This window comes from Cetorhinus maximus, unplaced genomic scaffold (assembly GCF_964194155.1).
Source record: "Cetorhinus maximus unplaced genomic scaffold, sCetMax3.hap1.1 HAP1_SCAFFOLD_372, whole genome shotgun sequence".
Taxonomy (NCBI): domain Eukaryota; kingdom Metazoa; phylum Chordata; class Chondrichthyes; order Lamniformes; family Cetorhinidae; genus Cetorhinus; species Cetorhinus maximus.
In genome coordinates, this window is record NW_027596318.1 from 346332 (window position 1) to 364620 (window position 18289).

At 55.6% G+C, this 18289-nt stretch overlaps 1 protein-coding gene across 2 annotated transcripts in view; it reads left to right on the forward strand.

The window, feature by feature from the left end:
• The window catches only part of oxa1l (OXA1L mitochondrial inner membrane protein), a 36091-nt gene that overhangs the window by 11241 nt on the left and 6561 nt on the right, over window positions 1–18289 (forward strand). For both annotated transcript variants that reach the window (XM_078535302.1, XM_078535303.1), the window contains exons 4-6: window positions 1799–1942; window positions 12965–13050; window positions 15381–15545. In XM_078535302.1, the coding sequence (XP_078391428.1) occupies window positions 1799–1942; window positions 12965–13050; window positions 15381–15545 (395 nt within the window). The remainder of the gene's footprint in view (window positions 1–1798; window positions 1943–12964; window positions 13051–15380; window positions 15546–18289) is intronic.

Genomic DNA, 18289 nt, shown 5'->3' on the forward strand with positions numbered 1-18289 from the left:
AGCACTTGGCCCATAGCCTTGAATGTTATGACATGCCAAGTGCTCACCCAGGTACTTTTTAAAGGATGTGAGGCTAACCCGCCTACACCACCCTCCCAGGCAGCGCATTCCAGACCCTCACCACCCTCTGGGTAAAAAAGTTTTTCCTCACATCCCCCCCCCCCACCTAAACCTCCTGCCCCTCACCTTGAGCTTGTGCCCCCTTGTGACTGACCCTTCAACTAAGGGGAACAGCTGCTCCCTATCCACCCTATCCGTGCCCCTCATCATCTTGTACACCTCGATCAGGTCGCCCCTCAGTCTTCTCTGCTCCGACGAAAACAACCCAAGTCTATCCAACCTCTCTTCGTCACTTAAATGTTTCACCCCCGGCAACATCCTGGTGAATCTCCTCTGCACCCTCTCCAGTGCAATCACACCGATCGATATCACACCGATCGATCGAGGGATGAATGTTGGCCAGGACGCCGGGTTGACTCCCCCCCCACCCCGCCCTTGCTTCCCTCTTGGAAGTAGTGGCCCCTCAGAACTTTTTACTCCCGCCTGAGCAGACAGACCAGATCCCTGGTTTATCGTCAAGCGATTGGGAAGGCGTAAGGAGCGCCGACCTTCACCGCCAGGGGGGATTTGAGCCACAGGGGTAAAGGTGTCTCGCTGCAATTGTATCGAGACTCGGTGTGACCGCGCCTGGAGTGTAGGGCGCAGTTTTGGCTTCCTTACCTAAGGAGGGATAGACCTGCCGGACAGGAGGGTCACCAGAACAATCCCAGGGATGGCGGGATTGTCATATGAGGAGAGACTGGGAAGACTGGGCCGGTATTCACTGGAGTTTCGAAGAATGAGAGGAGGATCTCATTGAAACTTAGGAGATTCCAATCGGGCTCCAAAGGGATTTTTATTCACGGGATGTGGGTGTCGCTGGCTGGGCCCAGCATTTATTGCTCATCCCTAATTGCCCCCTTGAGAAGGTGGTGGTTGAGCTGCCTTCTTGAACCGCTGCAGTCCCTGTGGTGTAGGTACACCCACAGCGCTGTTTCTTTGCTTGTCTATGTGTCTCTGTCTGTGTGTCTCTCTGTCAGTGTCTGTGTGCGTTTCTCTTGTCGGGGTGTGTGTGTCTCTTTCTTGTCGGGGTGCGTGTGTGTGTGTGTGTGTGTGTGTGTGTCTCTGTCTTGTCGGGGTGCATGTGTATGTGTCTCTCTCTCGTCGGGGTGCGTGTGTGTCTCTCTTGTCGGGGTGCATGTGTGTAGGATTACGTGCGACTGTGATGTGAAATGCTGTTGAATATTCACATTCCGTCATTTAAACTTGGTACCTGGGAGAGACGGGTGACTGTGGAACCCATGTCCCCAGCACAGGTCAGGGAAATGGGGTGGGTGTGGAGGGGGAGTTAAATATCACATTGTGGGGCAGGGGAGGGCTCTCTGCCAGCTCCTTCCCCTGTCCGGCTGAGAGTGATGGGCAGTGAGAGTTCACCCAGACCACTCGCTGGCTGAACCGTTAACTGGCGCAGTCGGTGCTCTGACAGAACAAACTAAATTCATTGATTCATCTCTCTCTGTCTCTGTAATTTGCCGTGCGTGTTTGTCACACTTTCTTTCTCTCTTCCCCCTCTATCCATCCGGCCCCTCCCCCTTCTCTCCGACCAATCCATCACTCCCCCCCACATCCATCCGCCACTCCCGTCTCCCTGTCCAGACCACCCCCATCTCCATCGCGCTCGTTCTCTCACTGCCTCTTTTTCTCTCTCCTATCCACTCGCTTATCACTGACCCACGTTTCTCCCACTCTTCCCCCACAGGGACGGTACTTGCTCGCACTCTGGTCTTCCCTGTCATTGTGAAGGGTCAGCGAGAGGCTGCAAAACTCAACAACCATCTTCCCGAGATGACCAAACTGACCAACAAGATGAACGAGGCCAAAACCAACGGCAACAAGTTTGAGTGTAAGTGTCGCTTGGTGGGCCTGTGTGTGTGTCTGGATGCAGTCTCACTGGGTGACAGTGTTCTCTCTCTCTCTGGGTACAGGCTCACTGGGTGACAGTGTTCTCTCTCTCTCTGGGTGCAGGCTCACTGGGTGACAGTGTTCTCTCTCTCTCTCTGGGTTCAGGCTCACTGGATAACAGTATTCTCTCTCTCTGGGTTCAGGCTCACTGGGTGACAGTGTTCTCTCTCTCTCTGGGTGCAGGCTTACTGGGTGACAGTGTTCTCTCTCTCTCTGGGTACAGGCTCACTGGGTGACAGTGTTCTCTCTCTCTCTCTGGGTAAAGGCTCACTGGGTGACAGTGTTCTCTCTGGGTACATGCTCACTGGGTGACAGTGTTCTCTCTCTGGGTACAGGTTCGCTGGGTGACAGTGTTCTCTCTCTCTCTGGGCTCAGGCTCACTGGGTGACGGTGTTCTCCCTCTCTCTGGGTGCAGGCTCACTGGGTGACAGTGTTCTCTCTCTCTCTGGGTACAGGCTCACTGGGTGACAGTGTTCTCTCTCTGGGCGCAGGCTCACTGGGTGACAGTGTTCTCTCTCTCTGGGTTCAGGCTCCGTGGGTGACAGTGTTCTCTCTCTCTCTCTGGGTGCAGGGTCACTGGGTGACAGTGTTCTCTCTCTCTCTCTCTCTCTCTCTCTGGGTTCAGGCTCACTGGGTGACAGTGTTCTCTCTCTCTCTGGGTGCGGGCTCAGTGGGTGACAGTGTTCTCTCTCTCTGGGTGCGGGCTCACTGGGTGACAGTGTTCTCTCTCTCTCTGGGTGCGGGCTCACTGGGTGACAGTGTTCTCTCTCTCTGCGTTCAGGCTCACTGGGTGACAGTGTTCTCTCTCTCTCTGCGTTCAGGCTCACTGGGTGACAGTGTTCTCCCTCTGGGTTCAGGCTCACTGGGTGACAGTGTTCTCCCTCTCTCTGGGTACAGGCTCACTGGGTGACAGTGTTCTCTCTCTCTCTGGGTGCAGGCTCACTGGGTGACAGTGTTCTCTCTCTCTCTCTGGGTTCAGGCTCACTGGATAACAGTATTCTCTCTCTCTGGGTTCAGGCTCACTGGGTGACAGTGTTCTCTCTCTCTCTGGGTGCAGGCTCACTGGGTGACAGTGTTCTCTCTCTCTCTGGGTACAGGCTCACTGGGTGACAGTGTTCTCTCTCTCTCTCTGGGTAAAGGCTCACTGGGTGACAGTGTTCTCTCTGGGTACATGCTCACTGGGTGACAGTGTTCTCTCTCTGGGTACAGGTTCGCTGGGTGACAGTGTTCTCTCTCTCTCTGGGCTCAGGCTCACTGGGTGACGGTGTTCTCCCTCTCTCTGGGTGCAGGCTCACTGGGTGACAGTGTTCTCTCTCTCTCTGGGTACAGGCTCACTGGGTGACAGTGTTCTCTCTCTGGGCGCAGGCTCACTGGGTGACAGTGTTCTCTCTCTCTGGGTTCAGGCTCCGTGGGTGACAGTGTTCTCTCTCTCTCTCTGGGTGCAGGGTCACTGGGTGACAGTGTTCTCTCTCTCTCTCTCTCTCTCTCTCTGGGTTCAGGCTCACTGGGTGACAGTGTTCTCTCTCTCTCTGGGTGCGGGCTCAGTGGGTGACAGTGTTCTCTCTCTCTGGGTGCGGGCTCACTGGGTGACAGTGTTCTCTCTCTCTCTGGGTGCGGGCTCACTGGGTGACAGTGTTCTCTCTCTCTCTGCGTTCAGGCTCACTGGGTGACAGTGTTCTCTCTCTCTCTGCGTTCAGGCTCACTGGGTGACAGTGTTCTCCCTCTGGGTTCAGGCTCACTGGGTGACAGTGTTCTCCCTCTCTCTGGGTTCAGGCTCACTGGGTGACTGTTCTCTCTCTCTCTGGGTGCAGGCTCACTGGGTGACAGTGTTCTCACTGGGTGCAGGTTCACTGGGTGACAGTGTTCTCTCTCTCTCTGGGTTCAGGCTCACTGGGTGACAGTGTTCTCTCTCACCCCCTCTCTCTGGGTTCAGGCTCACTGGGTGACAGTGTTCTCTCTCTCTCTCTGGGTGCAGGCTCACTGGGTGACAGTGTTCTCGCTCTCTCCCGTGGTACAGGCTCACTGGGTGACAGTGTTCTCTCTCTCTCTCTCTCTCTCTCTCTGGGTGCAGGCTCACTGGGTGACAGTGTTCTCTCTCTCTCTCTGGGTGCCGGCTCACTGGGTGACAGTGTTCTCGCTCTCTCCCGTGGTACAGGCTCACTGGGTGACAGTGTTCTCGCTCTTTCCCCTGGTACAGGCTCACTGGGTGACAGTATTCTCTCTCTCTCTCTGGGTTCAGGCTCACTGGGTGACAGTGTTCTCTCTCTCTCTGGGTTCAGGCTCACTGGGTGACGGTGTTCCCTCTCTCTGGGTGCAGGCTCTCTGGGTGACAGTGTTCTCTCTCTCTCTGGGTACAGGCTCACTGGGTGACAGTGTTCTCTCTCTCTCTGGGTACAGGCTCACTGGGTGACAGTGTTCTCTCTGGGCGCAGGCTCACTGGGTGACAGTGTTCTCTCTCTCTCTCTGGGTTCAGGCTCAGTGGGTGACAGTGTTCTCTATCTCTCTGGGTACAGGCTCACTGGGTGACAGTGTTCTCTATCTCTCTGGGTTCAGGCTCACTGGGTGACAGTGTTCTCTATCTCTCTGGGTTCAGGCTCACTGGGTGACAGTGTTCTCTCTCTGGGTGCGGGCTCAGTGGGTGACAGTGTTCTCTCTCTCTGGGTGCAGGCTCACTGGGTGACAGTGTTCTCCCTCTCTCTGCGTTCAGGCTCACTGGGTGACTGTTCTCTCTCTCTCTGGGTGCAGGCTCACTGGATGACAGTGTTCTCCCTCTCTCTGGGTTCAGGCTCACTGGGTGACTGTTCTCTCTCTCTCTGGGTGCAGGCTCACTGGGTGACAGTGTTCTCTCTCTCTCTGGGTTCAGGCTCACTGGGTGACAGTGTTCTCTCTCTCCCCCTCTCTCTGGGTTCAGGCTCACTGGGTCACAGTGTTCTCTCTCTCTCTGGGTTCAGGCTCACTGGGTGACAGTGTTCTCACTCTCTCTGGGTTCAGGCTCACTGGGTGACAGTGTTCTCTCTCTCTCTGGGTGCAGGCTCACTGGGTGACAGTGTGTTCTCTCTCTGGGTGCAGGCTCACTGGGTGTCAGTGTTCTCTCTCTCTGGGTACAGGCTCACTGGGTATCAGTGTTCTCTCTCTCTGGGTACAGGCTTACTGGGTGACAGTGTTCTCTCTCTCTCTCTCTCTCTCTGGGTGCAGGCTCACTGGGTGACAGTGTTCTCTCTCTCTCTCTCTCTCTCTGGGTTCAGGCTCACTGGGTGACAGTGTTCTCTGTCTCTCTCTGGGTGCAGGCTCACTGGGTGACAGTGTTCTCTCTCTCTCTCTCTCTCTCTCTCTCTGGGTGCAGGCTCACTGGGTGACAGTGTTCTCTCTCTCTGGGTGCAGGCTCACTGGGTGACAGTGTTCTCTCTCTCTCTGGGTACAGGCTCACTGGATGACAGTGTTCTCGCTCTCTCCCCTGGTACAGGCTCACTGGGTGACAGTATTCTCTCCCTGGGTTCAGGCTCACTGGGTGACAGTGTTCTCTCTCTCTCTGGGTACAGGTTCACTGGGTGACAGTGTTCTCTCTCTCTCTGGGTTGAGGCTCACTGGGTGACAGTGTTCTCTTTCTGGGTACAGGCTCACTGGGTGACAGTGTTCTCTCTCTCTCTGGGTACAGGCTCACTGGGTAACAGTGTTCTCTCTCTCTCTCTCTCTCTCTCTCTCTCTGGGTTCAGGCTCACTGGCTGACAGTGTTCTCTCTCTCTCTCTCTCTCTCTGGGTTCAGGCTCACTGGGTGACAGTGTTCTCTCACTCTCTGGATTGAGGCTCACTGGGTGACAGTGTTCTTTCTCTCTCCCTGGGATCGGGCTCACTGGGTGACAGTGTTCTCTCTCTCTCTCTCTCTCTCTCTGGGTGCAGGCTCACTGGGTGACAGTGTTCTCTCTCTCCCTGGGTACAGATTCACTGGGTGACAGTGTTCTTTCTCTCTGGGTACAGGCTCACTGGGTGACAGTGTTCTCTCTCTCTCTGGGTACAGGCTCACTGGGTGACAGTGTTCTCTCTCTCTCTCTGGGTGCAGGCTCACTGGGTGACAGTGTTCTCTCTCTGGGTGCAGGCTCACTGGGTGACAGTGTTCTCTCTCTGGGTACAGGCTCACTGGGTGACAGTGTTCTCTCTGGGTACAGGCTCACTGGGTGACAGTGTTCTCTCTGGGTACAGGCTCACTGGGTGACAGTGTTCTTTCTGGGTACAGGCTCCCTGGGTGACAGTGTTCTCTCTGGGTACAGGCTCACTGGGTGACAGTGTTCTCTCTGGGTACAGGCTCCCTGGGTGACAGTGTTGTCTCTCTCTCTCTCTCTCTGGGTGCAGGCTCACTGGGTGACAGTGTTCTCTCTCTCTGGGTACAGGCTCACTGGGTGACAGTGTTCTCTCTCTGGGTACAGGCTCACTGGGTGACAGTGTTCTCTCTCTGGGTACAGGCTCACTGGGTGACAGTGTTCTCTCTCTCTGGGTGCAGGCTCACTGGGTGACAGTGTTCTCTCTCTGGGTACAGGCTCACTGGGTGACAGTGTTCTCTTTCTGGGTACAGGCTCACTGGGTGACAGTGTTCTCTCTCTGGGTACAGGCTCACTGGGTGACAGTGTTCTCTCTCTCTGGGTGCAGGCTCACTGGGTGACAGTATTCTCTTTCTCTCTGGGTGCAGGTTCACTGGGTGACAGTGTTCTCTCTCTCTCTCTGGGTTCAGGCTCACTGGGTGACTGTGTTCTCTCTCTCTGGGTTCAGGCTCACTGGGTGACAGTGTTCTCTCTCTCTGGGTTCAGGCTCACTGGGTGACAGTGTTCTCTCTCTGGGTACAGGCTCACTGGGTGACAGTGTTCTCTCTGGGTACAGGCTCACTGGGTGACAGTGTTCTCTCTGGGTACAGGCTCACTGGGTGACAGTGTTCTCTCTGGGTACAGGCTTACTGGGTGACAGTGTTCTCTCTCTCTCTCTCTCTGGGTGCAGGCTCACTGGGTGACAGTGTTCTCTCTCTCTCTCTCTCTCTCTGGGTTCAGGCTCACTGGGTGACAGTGTTCTCTCTCTCTCTCTCTCTCTGGGTGCAGGCTCACTGGGTGACAGTGTTCTCTCTCTCTCTCTCTCTCTGGGTGCAGGCTCACTGGGTGACAGTGTTCTCTCTCTCTGGGTGCAGGCTCGCTGGGTGACAGTGTTCTCTCTCTCTCTGGGTACAGGCTCACTGGATGACAGTGTTCTCGCTCTCTCCCCTGGTACAGGCTCACTGGGTGACAGTATTCTCTCCCTGGGTTCAGGCTCACTGGGTGACAGTGTTCTCTCTCTCTCTGGGTACAGGTTCACTGGGTGACAGTGTTCTCTCTCTCTCTGGGTTGAGGCTCACTGGGTGACAGTGTTCTCTCTCTGGGTACAGGCTCACTGGGTGACAGTGTTCTCTCTCTCTCTGGGTACAGGCTCACTGGGTAACAGTGTTCTCTCTCTCTCTCTCTCTCTCTCTCTCTCTGGGTTCAGGCTCACTGGCTGACAGTGTTCTCTCTCTCTCTCTCTCTCTCTCTGGGTTCAGGCTCACTGGGTGACAGTGTTCTCTCACTCTCTGGATTGAGGCTCACTGGGTGACAGTGTTCTCTCTCTCTCCCTGGGATCGGGCTCACTGGGTGACAGTGTTCTCTCTCTCTCTCTCTCTCTCTCTGGGTGCAGGCTCACTGGGTGACAGTGTTCTCTCTCTCCCTGGGTACAGATTCACTGGGTGACAGTGTTCTTTCTCTCTGGGTACAGGCTCACTGGGTGACAGTGTTCTCTCTCTCTCTGGGTACAGGCTCACTGGGTGACAGTGTTCTCTCTCTCTCTCTGGGTGCAGGCTCACTGGGTGACAGTGTTCTCTCTCTGGGTGCAGGCTCACTGGGTGACAGTGTTCTCTCTCTGGGTACAGGCTCACTGGGTGACAGTGTTCTCTCTGGGTACAGGCTCACTGGGTGACAGTGTTCTCTCTGGGTACAGGCTCACTGGGTGACAGTGTTCTCTCTGGGTACAGGCTCCCTGGGTGACAGTGTTCTCTCTGGGTACAGGGTCACTGGGTGACAGTGTTCTCTCTGGGTACAGGCTCCCTGGGTGACAGTGTTGTCTCTCTCTCTCTCTCTCTCTGGGTGCAGGCTCACTGGGTGACAGTGTTCTCTCTCTCTGGGTACAGGCTCACTGGGTGACAGTGTTCTCTCTCTGGGTACAGGCTCACTGGGTGACAGTGTTCTCTCTCTGGGTACAGGCTCACTGGGTGACAGTGTTCTCTCTCTCTGGGTGCAGGCTCACTGGGTGACAGTGTTCTCTCTCTGGGTACAGGCTCACTGGGTGACAGTGTTCTCTTTCTGGGTACAGGCTCACTGGGTGACAGTGTTCTCTCTCTGGGTACAGGCTCACTGGGTGACAGTGTTCTCTCTCTCTGGGTGCAGGCTCACTGGGTGACAGTATTCTCTTTCTCTCTGGGTGCAGGTTCACTGGGTGACAGTGTTCTCTCTCTCTGGGTTCAGGCTCGCTGGGTGACAGTGTTCTCTCTCTCTGGGTTCAGGCTCACTGGGTGACAGTGTTCTCTCTCTGGGTTCAGGCTCACTGGGTGACAGTGTTCTCTCTCTGGGTTCAGGCTCACTGGGTGACAGTGTTCTCTCTCTCTCTGGGTTCAGGCTCACTGGGTGACAGTGTTCTCTCTCTCTGGGTTCAGGCTCACTGGGTGACAGTGTTCTCTCTCTATCTGGGTTCAGGCTCACTGGGTGACAGTGTTCTCTCTCTCTCTGGGTTCAGCCTCACTGGGTGACAGTGTTCTCTCTCTCTGGGTGCAGGCTCACTGGGTGACAGTGTTCTCTCTCTCTCCGGGTACAGGCTCACTGGATGACAGTGTTCTCGCTCTCTCCCCTGGTACAGACTCACTGGGTGACAGTATTCTCTCTCTGGGTTCAGGCTCACTGGGTGACAGTGTTCTCTCTCTCTCTGGGTACAGGTTCACTGGGTGACAGTGTTCTCTCTCTCTCTGGGTTCAGGCTCACTGGGTGACAGTGTTCTCTCTCTGGGTATAGGCTCACTGGGTGACAGTGTTCTTTCTCTCTCTGGGTACAGGCTCACTGGGTGACAGTGTTCTCTCTCTCTCTCTCTCTCTGGGTTCAGGCTCACTGGGTGACAGTGTTCTCTCTCTCTCTCTCTCTCTCTGGGTTCAGGCTCACTGGGTGACAGTGTTCTCTCTCTCTCTGGATTGAGGCTCACTGGGTGACAGTGTTCTCTCTCTCTCTCTCTCTCTCTCTCTCTTTCTCTGGGTGCAGGCTCACTGGGTGACAGTGTTCTCTCTCTCCCTGGGTACAGAGTCACTGGGTGACAGTGTTCTTTCTCTCTGGGTGCAGGCTCACTGGGTGACAGTGTTCTCTCTCTCTCTGGGTACAGGCTCACTGGGTGACAGTGTTCTCTCTGGGTACAGGCTCACTGGGTGACAGTGTTCTCTCTGGGTACAGGCTCACTGGGTGACAGTGTTCTCTCTGTGTACAGGCTCCCTGGGTGACAGTGTTCTCTCTCTCTCTCTCTCTGGGTGCAGGCTCACTGGGTGACAGTGTTCTCTCTCTCTCTCTCTCTCTCTGGGTTCAGGCTCACTGGGTGACAGTGTTCTCTCTCTCTCTGGATTGAGGCTCACTGGGTGACAGTGTTCTCTCTCTCTCTCTCTCTCTCTCTCTCTGGGTGCAGGCTCACTGGGTGACAGTGTTCTCTCTCTCCCTGGGTACAGAGTCACTGGGTGACAGTGTTCTTTCTTTCTGGGTGCAGGCTCACTGGGTGACAGTGTTCTCTCTCTCTCTGGGTACAGGCTCACTGGGTGACAGTGTTCTCTCTGGGTTCAGGCTCACTGGGTGACAGTGTTCTCTCTGGGTACAGGCTCACTGGGTGACAGTGTTCTCTCTCTGGGTACAGGCTCACTGGGTGACAGTGTTCTCTCTCTGGGTACAGGCTCACTGGGTGACAGTGTTCTCTCTCTCTCTGGGTGCAGGCTCACTGGGTGACAGTGTTCTCTCTCTGGGTACAGGCTCACTGGGTGACAGTGTTCTCTTTCTGGGTACAGGCTCACTGGGTGACAGTGTTCTCTCTCTGGGTACAGGCTCACTGGGTGACAGTGTTCTCTCTCTCTGGGTGCAGGCTCACTGGGTGACAGTATTCTCTCTCTCTCTGGGTGCAGGTTCACTGGGTGACAGTGTTCTCTCTCTCTCTCTCTCTCTCTGGGTACAGGCTCACTGGGTGACAGTGTTCTCTCTCTCTCTGGGTTCAGGCTCACTGGCTGACAGTGTTCTCTCTCTCTGGGTTCAGGCTCACTGGGTGACAGTGTTCTCTCTCTGGGTTCAGGCTCACTGGGTGACAGTGTTCTCTCTCTCTCTGGGTTCAGGCTCACTGGGTGACAGTGTTCTCTCTGGGTACAGGCTCACTGGGTGACAGTGTTCTCTCTGTGTACAGGCTCCCTGGGTGACAGTGTTCTCTCTCTCTCTCTCTCTGGGTGCAGGCTCACTGGGTGACAGTGTTCTCTCTCTCTGGATACAGGCTCACTGGGTGACAGTGTTCTCTCTCTGGGTACAGGCTCACTGGGTGACAGTGTTCTCTCTCTGGGTACAGGCTCACTGGGTGACAGTGTTCTCTCTCTGGGTTCAGGCTCACTGGGTGACAGTGTTCTCTCTCTCTCTGGGTTCAGGCTCACTGGGTGACAGTGTTCTCTCTCTCTGGGTTCAGGCTCACTGGGTGACAGTGTTCTCTCTCTATCTGGGTTCAGGCTCACTGGGTGACAGTGTTCTCTCTCTCTCTGGGTTCAGGCTCACTGGGTGACAGTGTTCTCTCTCTCTGGGTGCAGGCTCACTGGGTGACAGTGTTCTCTCTCTTTCTGGGTTCAGGCTCAGTGGGTGACAGTGTTCTCTCTCTCTGGGTACAGGCTCACTGGGTGACAGTGTTCTTTCTCTCTCTGGGTTCAGGCTCACTGGGTGACAGTGTTCTCTCTCTGGGTTCAGGCTCACTGGGTGACAGTGTTCTCTCTCTCTCTGGGTGCAGGCTCACTGGGTGACAGTGTTCTCTCTCTGGGTGCAGGCTCACTGGGTGACAGTGTTCTCTCTCTCTCTGGGTGCAGGCTCACTGGGTGACAGTGTTCTCTCTCTCTCTGGGTGCAGGCTCACTGGGTGACAGTGTTCTCTCTCTGGGTTCAGGCTCACTAGGTGACAGTGTTCTCTCTTTTTTGGTACCGGCTCACTGGGTGACAGTGTTCTCTCCCTGGGTGCAGGATCACTGGGTGACAGTGTTCTCTCTCTCTCTGGGTGCAGGCTCACTGGGTGACAGTGTTCTCTCTCTCTCTGTGTGCAGGCTCACTGGGTGACAGTGTTCTCTCTCTCTCTGGGTACAGGCTCACTGGGTGACAGTGTTCTTTCTCTCTCTGGGTACAGGCTCACTGGGTGACAGTGTTCTCTCTCTCTCTGGCTGCAGGCTCACTGGGTGACAGTGTTCTCTCTCTCTCTCTGGGTTCAGGCTCACTGGGTGACAGTGTTCTCTCTCTGGGTTCAGGCTCACTGGGTGACAGTGTTCTCTCTCTCTCTGGGTACAGGCTCACTGGGTGACAGTGTTCTCTCTCTGGGTTCAGGCTCACTGGGTGACAGTGTTCTCTCTATCTGGGTACAAGCTCACTGGGTGACAGTGTTCTCTCCCTGGGTGCAGGATCACTGGGTGACAGTGTTCACTCTCTCTCTGGGTGCAGGCTCACTGGGTGACAGAGTTCTCTCTCTCTCTCTGGGTGCAGGCTCACTGGGTGACAGTGTTCTCTCTCTCTCTGGGTACAGGCTCACTGAGTGACAGTGTTCTCTCTCTCTCTGGGTACAGGCTCACTGGGTGAGTGTCTCTCTCTCTGGGTACAGGCTCACTGGGTGACAGTGTTCTCTCTCTCTCTGGGTACAGGCTCACTGGGTGACAGTGTTCTCTCTCTCTCTGGGTTCAGGCTCACTGGGTGACAGTGTTCTCTCTCTCTCTGGGTTCAGGCTCACTGGGTGACAGTGTTCTCTCTCTCTCTGGGTGCCGGCTCACTGGGTGACAGTGTTCTCTCTCTCTCTGGGTGCCGGCTCACTGGGTGACAGTGTTCTCTCTCTCTCTGGGTACAGGCTCACTGGGTGACAGTGTTCTCTCTCTGGGTGCCGGCTCACTGGGTGACAGTGTTCTCTCTCTCTCTGGGTTCAGGCTCACTGGGTGACAGTGTTCTCTCTCTCTCTGGGTTCAGGCTCACTGGGTGACAGTGTTCTCTCTCTCTCTGTGTTCAAGCTCACTGGGTGACAGTGTTTTCTCTCTCTCTCTGGGTACCAGCTCACTGGGTGACAGTGTTCTCTTTCTCTCTGGGTTCAGGCTCACTGGGTGACAGTGTTCTCTCTCTCTCTGGGTGCCGGCTCACTGGGTCACAGTGTTCTCTCTCTGGGTGCCGGCTCACTGGGTGACAGTGTTCTCTCTCTGGGTGCCGGCTCACTGGGTTACAGTGTTCTCTCTCTCTCTTGGTGCCGGCTCACTGGGTGACAGTGTTCTCTCTCTGGGTGCCGGCTCACTGGGTGACAGTGTTCTCTTTCTCTTTCTCTGTCTCTCTCGCTCTCGCTCTCTCACTCGCTTGAGTGAACTATATGCAGGGTTCCAGAGGGAAGGAGGTTCGGGGTGGGGGTGAAGGTCAGGGTCCACGACTTGGGCTGATATCAGGATGCAGTGTTTTAATGATCTCTTATTCCTCTCGCCCTTCTCTCTCTCCCTCTCTCTCTCCCTCTCTCTCTCCCTCTCTCTCTCCCTCTCTCTCTCCCTCTCTCTCTCCCTCTCTCTCTCCCTCTCTCTCTCCCTCTCTCTCTCCCTCTCTCTCTCCCTCTCTCTCTCCCTCTCTCTCTCCCTCTCTCTCTCCCTCTCTCTCTCCCTCTCTCTCTCCCTCTCTCTCTCCCTCTCTCTCTCCCTCTCTCTCTCACAGTTGCTAAAGCGTACTCTGACCTAATGCTCTTCCAGAAGAAACACGATGTTAATCCTCTCCGTGGATTCCTGGTGCCTCTTATCCAGGTCAGTGTCGCTTCCCAATTCCCACCCGCCTTTCCTGAACTGATTCCCCCTCTGTCCCAGATTAGGATCCCCATCCTCCCCCTATACGGCCGCACAGATCGCCCCGGACTCCCAGAGTGAGACCCTCCACCCCGGACTCCCAGAGTGAGACCCTCCACCCCGGACTCCCAGAGTGAGACCCTCCACCCCGGACTCCCAGAGTGAGACCCTCCACCCCGGACTCCCAGAGTGAGACCCTCCACCCCGGACTCCCAGAGTGAGACCCTCCACCCCGGACTCCCAGAGTGAGACCCTCCACCCCGGACTCCCAGAGTGAGACCCTCCACCCCGGACTCCCAGAGTGAGACCCTCCACCCCGGACTCCCAGAGTGAGACTCTCCACCCCCACCCCCCCACCCCGGGGATCCCAGAGCGACCCCCCCTCCAGCAGCCCCACCCCGGGGATCCCAGAGCGACCCCCCCTCCAGCAGCCCCGCCCCGGACTCCCCGACGCTGGGAGACAAACCTCCTGGGCGCTGCGACCAGCGCGGGCCGAGGAGAAATGTCACTGTGGCCGGACAAACCAAATCCTGGCTCCCTCTGAACGCCGGTGTTCACTGCCTGTCCACCGAGCAGGGCGGGTGGGGCTGGGGAAACAACCCCCCTGACGGGCACAGGCCAGAGGCAGCCAACCGGCTCATGCAGAGGCTTATCTGCCTTCCGATTGGCTGTGGCTCCCTGGGGAGAATGTGCCCGTCAGCCAATGGCGGGCGCGGTGAGTGTGGAGGCTCCAGTGGAGGCCGTGGGAATTCCCAAGTATTGGTCCAAGCGGCGTTGCCGATGCGCGGACTGGGTCTGAATGACCAACAAGGTGCCAGGAAGCTCTTATTTTCATCCCTTTTGCGGGATGTGGGCGTCGCTGGCAGGGCCAGTGTTTATTGCCCATCCCCGAATTACCCCTTGAGGAGGTGGCGGTGGTGGTGAGCTGCCTTCTTGAACCGCTGCAGTCCCCTGTGGTGTAGGTACACCCACGGTGCTGTTAGGGAGGGAGTTCCAGGGTTTTATCCCCTGTGGTGTAGGTACACCCACGGTGCTGTTAGGGAGGGAGTTCCAGGATTTTATCCCCTGTGGTGTAGGTACACCCACGGTGCTGTTAGGGAGGGAGTTCCAGGATTTTATCCCCTGTGGTGTAGGTACACCCATGGTGCTGTTAGGGAGGGAGTTCCAGGATTTTATCCCCTGTGGTGTAGGTACACCCACGGCGCTGTTAGGGAGGGAGTTCCAGGATTTTGTCCCCTGTGGTGTAGGTACACCCACGGTGCTGTTAGGGAGGGAGTTCCAGGATTTTATCCCCTGTGGTGTAGGTACACCCATGGTGCTGTTAGGGAGGGAGTTCCAGGATTTTATCCCCTGTGGTGTAGGTACACCCACGGCGCTGTTAGGGAGGGAGTTCCAGGATTTTGTCCCCTGTGGTGTAGGTACACCCACAGCGCTGTTAGGGAGGGAGTTCCAGGATTTTGACCCCTGTGGTGTAGGTACACCCACAGTGCTGTTAGGGAGGGAGTTCCAGGATTTTGACCCAGCGACAGTGAAGGAACGGCCGATATATTTCCAAGTCAGGATGGTGAGGGGCTCGGAGGGGAACTTCCAGGTGGTGGGTATTCCCCATGTGTCTGCTGCCCTTGTCCTTCTAGATGGTAGTGGTCGTGGGTTTGGAAGGTGCTGTCTAAGGAGCCTTGGTGAATTCCTGCAGTGCATCTTGCAGATGGTACACACACTGCTGCTACTGTGCGTCGGTGGTGGAGGGAGTGAATGTTTGTGGATGGGGTGCCGATCAAGCGGGGCTGCTTTGTCCTGGACGATGCCCAGCTCCTTGAGTGTTGTGGGAGCTGCACTCATCCAGGCAAGTGGGGAGTATTCCATCGTATTAGGGACTCGAGGGTGTGGAGACTGGGATTGGTAAGAACTCAACGGCTGGCTTGGCCCAGGAAGGAGTCGGTCGGGTTGGTGGCGGGGTAGCGGTAGCAGGGGGATGTCCCACCATTGCGCGACCCCCTGAAAAGCCAGGGGGAGGAATCGGTTCAATGGGTTCCTAATGGAAGTGAGGCCAGGGCGCTCCTGGCTGGGGGTGGGGGGGAGTGAAGAGAGTGTCGGACCAGAGGGCGGCCGAGGGGGACAACATTTGGAGGGGCAAGGGCCCAGATTGGGCCCTCACTGGACGGAGGGATGGAGACAGAGGAAGGAGTTAATGGAGTGTGTGCAGCCCCCTGCTCTGCGACAGGTTCCTGAGCGCGGGGTCCAGCTGTGTTGAAAGCTCATTGTGGAGTCATCTCCCCTTCTTTCTCTCTCAGGCCCCCATTTTCATCTCGTTCTTTGTGGCCTTGCGTCAGATGGCCTACCTGCCCGTGCCCAGTTTACAGACAGGAGGCTTGTGGTGGTTCACGGATCTCACCGCACCCGACCCATTCTACCTGCTGCCGCTCGTCGTCACCAGCACGATGTGGGGCATCATCGAGGTAACAAGACAATCCCGCCCGCGCACTCGAACTCTGCCCAGCTCTCAGGCTGAGTCTGCACTCCCCTCCCTCTCCCACTCTCTCCCACTCTCTCCCTACTCTCTCCCACTCTCTCCCACTCTCTCCCACTCTCTCCCACTCTCTCCTCTCTCTCCCACTCCCTCCCTCTCCCTCCCTCTCCCTCCCTCTCCCTCCCTCTCCCACTCTCTCCCACTCTCTCCCACTCTCTCCCACTCTCTCCCACTCTCTCCCACTCTCTCCCACTCTCTCCCACTCTCTCCCACTCTCTCCCACTCTCTCCCACTCTCTCCCACTCTCTCCCACTCTCTCCCACTCTCTCCCACTCTCTCCCACTCCCTCCCACTCCCTCCCTCTCCCTCCCTCTCCCTCCCTCTCCCTCTCCCTCCCTCTCCCTCCCTCTCCCTCCCTCTCCCTCCCTCCCTCTCCCTCCCTCTCCCTCCCTCTCCCTCCCTCTCCCTCCCTCTCCCTCCCTCTCCCTCCCTCTCCCTCCCTCCCTCTCTCTCCCTCTCTCTCCCTCTCTCTCCCTCTCTCTCCCTCTCTCTCCCTCTCTCTCCCTCTCTCTCCTCTCTCTCCCTCCCTCTCCCTCCCTCTCCCTCCCTCTACCTCCCTCTACCTCCCTCTCTTCCCTCTACCTCCTCTGCCTCCTTCTACCTCCCTCTACTCTCTCTCTCTCTCTCTCTCTCTGAACAAGTTGTGGATGATGATGTAGTGATGTTGTCTCTCTCTCCCTCTCTCTCCCTCTCCCTCCCTCTCCTGCCCTCTCCTGCCCTCTCCTGCCCTCTCCCGCCCTCTCCCGCCCTCTCCCGCCCTCTCCCGCCCTCTCCCGCCCTCTCCCGCCCTCTCCCGCCCTCTCCCGCCCTCTCCCTCCCTCTCCCTCCCTCTCCCTCCCTCTCCCTCCCTCTCCCTCCCTCTCCCTCCCTCTCCCTCCCTCTCCCTCCCTCTCCCTCCCTCTCCCTCCCTCTCCCTCCCTCTCCCTCCCTCTCCCTCCCTCTCCCTCCCTCTCCCTCCCTCTCCCTCCCTCTCCCTCCCTCTCCCTCCCTCTCCCTCCCTCTACCTCCCTCTACCTCCCTCTACCTCTCTCTCTCTGAACGAGTTGTGGATGATGATGTAGTGATGTTGTCTCTCTCTCTCTCTCTCTCTCTGTGTTTCTGAACGAGTTGTGGATGATGATGTAGTGATGTTGTCTCTCTCTCTCTCTCTCTGTGTTTCTGAAGGAGTTGTGGATGATGATGTAGTGATGTTGTCTCTCTCTCTCTCTCTGTGTTTCTGAACGAGTTGTGGATGATGATGTAGTGATGTTGTCTCTCTCTCTCTGTGTTTCTGAACGAGTTGTGGATGACGATGTAGTGATGTTGTCTCTCTCTCACTTTGTGTTTCTGAACGAGTTGTGGATGATGATGTAGTGATGTTGTCTCTCTCTCTCTCTCTGTGTTTCTGAACGAGTTGTGGATGATGATGTAGTGATGTTGTCTCTCTCTCTCTCTCTGTGTTTCTGAACGAGTTGTGGATGATGATGTAGTGATGTTGTCTCTCTCTCTCTCTCTCTCTGTGTTTCTGAGCGAGTTGTGGATGATGATGTAGTGATGTTGTCTCTCTCTCTCTCTCTCTCTGTTTCTGAACGAGTTGTGGATGATGATGTAGTGATGTTGTCTCTCTCTCTCTGTGTTTCGGAACGAGTTGTGGATGATGATGTAGTGATGTTGTCTCTCTCTCTCTCTCTCTCTCTCTGTGTTTCTGAACGAGTTGTGGATGATGATGTAGTGATGTTGTCTCTCTCTCTCTCTGTGTTTCTGAACGAGTTGTGGATGATGATGTAGTGATGTTGTCTCTCTCTCTCTGTGTTTCGGAACGAGTTGTGGAAGATGATGTAGTGATGTTGTCTCTCTCTGTGTTTCTGAACGAGTTGTGGATGATGATGTAGTGATGTTGTCTCTCTCTCTCTCTCTCTCTCTGTGTTTCTGAACGAGTTGTGGATGATGATGTAGTGATGTTGTCTCTCTCTCTCTGTGTTTCTGAACGAGTTGTGGATGATGATGTAGTGATGTTGTCTCTCTCTCTCTCTCTCTCTCTGTGTTTCTGAACGAGTTGTGGATGATGATGTAGTGATGTTGTCTCTCTCTCTCTCTCTCTGTGTTTCTGAACGAGTTGTGGATGATGATGTAGTGATGTCTCTCTCTCTCTGTGTTTCTGAACGAGTTGTGGATGATGATGTAGTGATGTTGTCTCTCTGTGTTTCTGAACGAGTTGTGGATGATGATGTAGTGATGTTGTCTCTCTCTCTCTGTTTTTGAACGAGTTGTGGATGATGATGTAGTGATGTCTCTCTCCCTCTCTCTCTCTCTCTCTCTGAACGAGTTGTGGATGATGATGTAGTGATGTCTCTCTCTCTCTCTCTCTCTGTGTTTCTGAACGAGTTGTGGATGATGATGTAGTGATGTCTCTCTCCCTCTCTCTCTCTCTCTCTCTCTGAACGAGTTGTGGATGATGATGTAGTGATGTCTCTCTCTCTCTCTCTCTCTGTGTTTCTGAACGAGTTGTGGATGATGATGTAGTGATGTTGTCTCGCTCTCTCTCTCTCTCTGTGTTTCTGTACGAGTTGTGGATGATGATGTAGTGATGTTGTCTCTCTCTGTCTCTCTGTGTTTCTGAACGAGTTGTGGATGATGATGTAGTGATGTTGTCTCTCTCTCTCTCTCTCTGTTTCTGAACGAGTTGTGGATGAT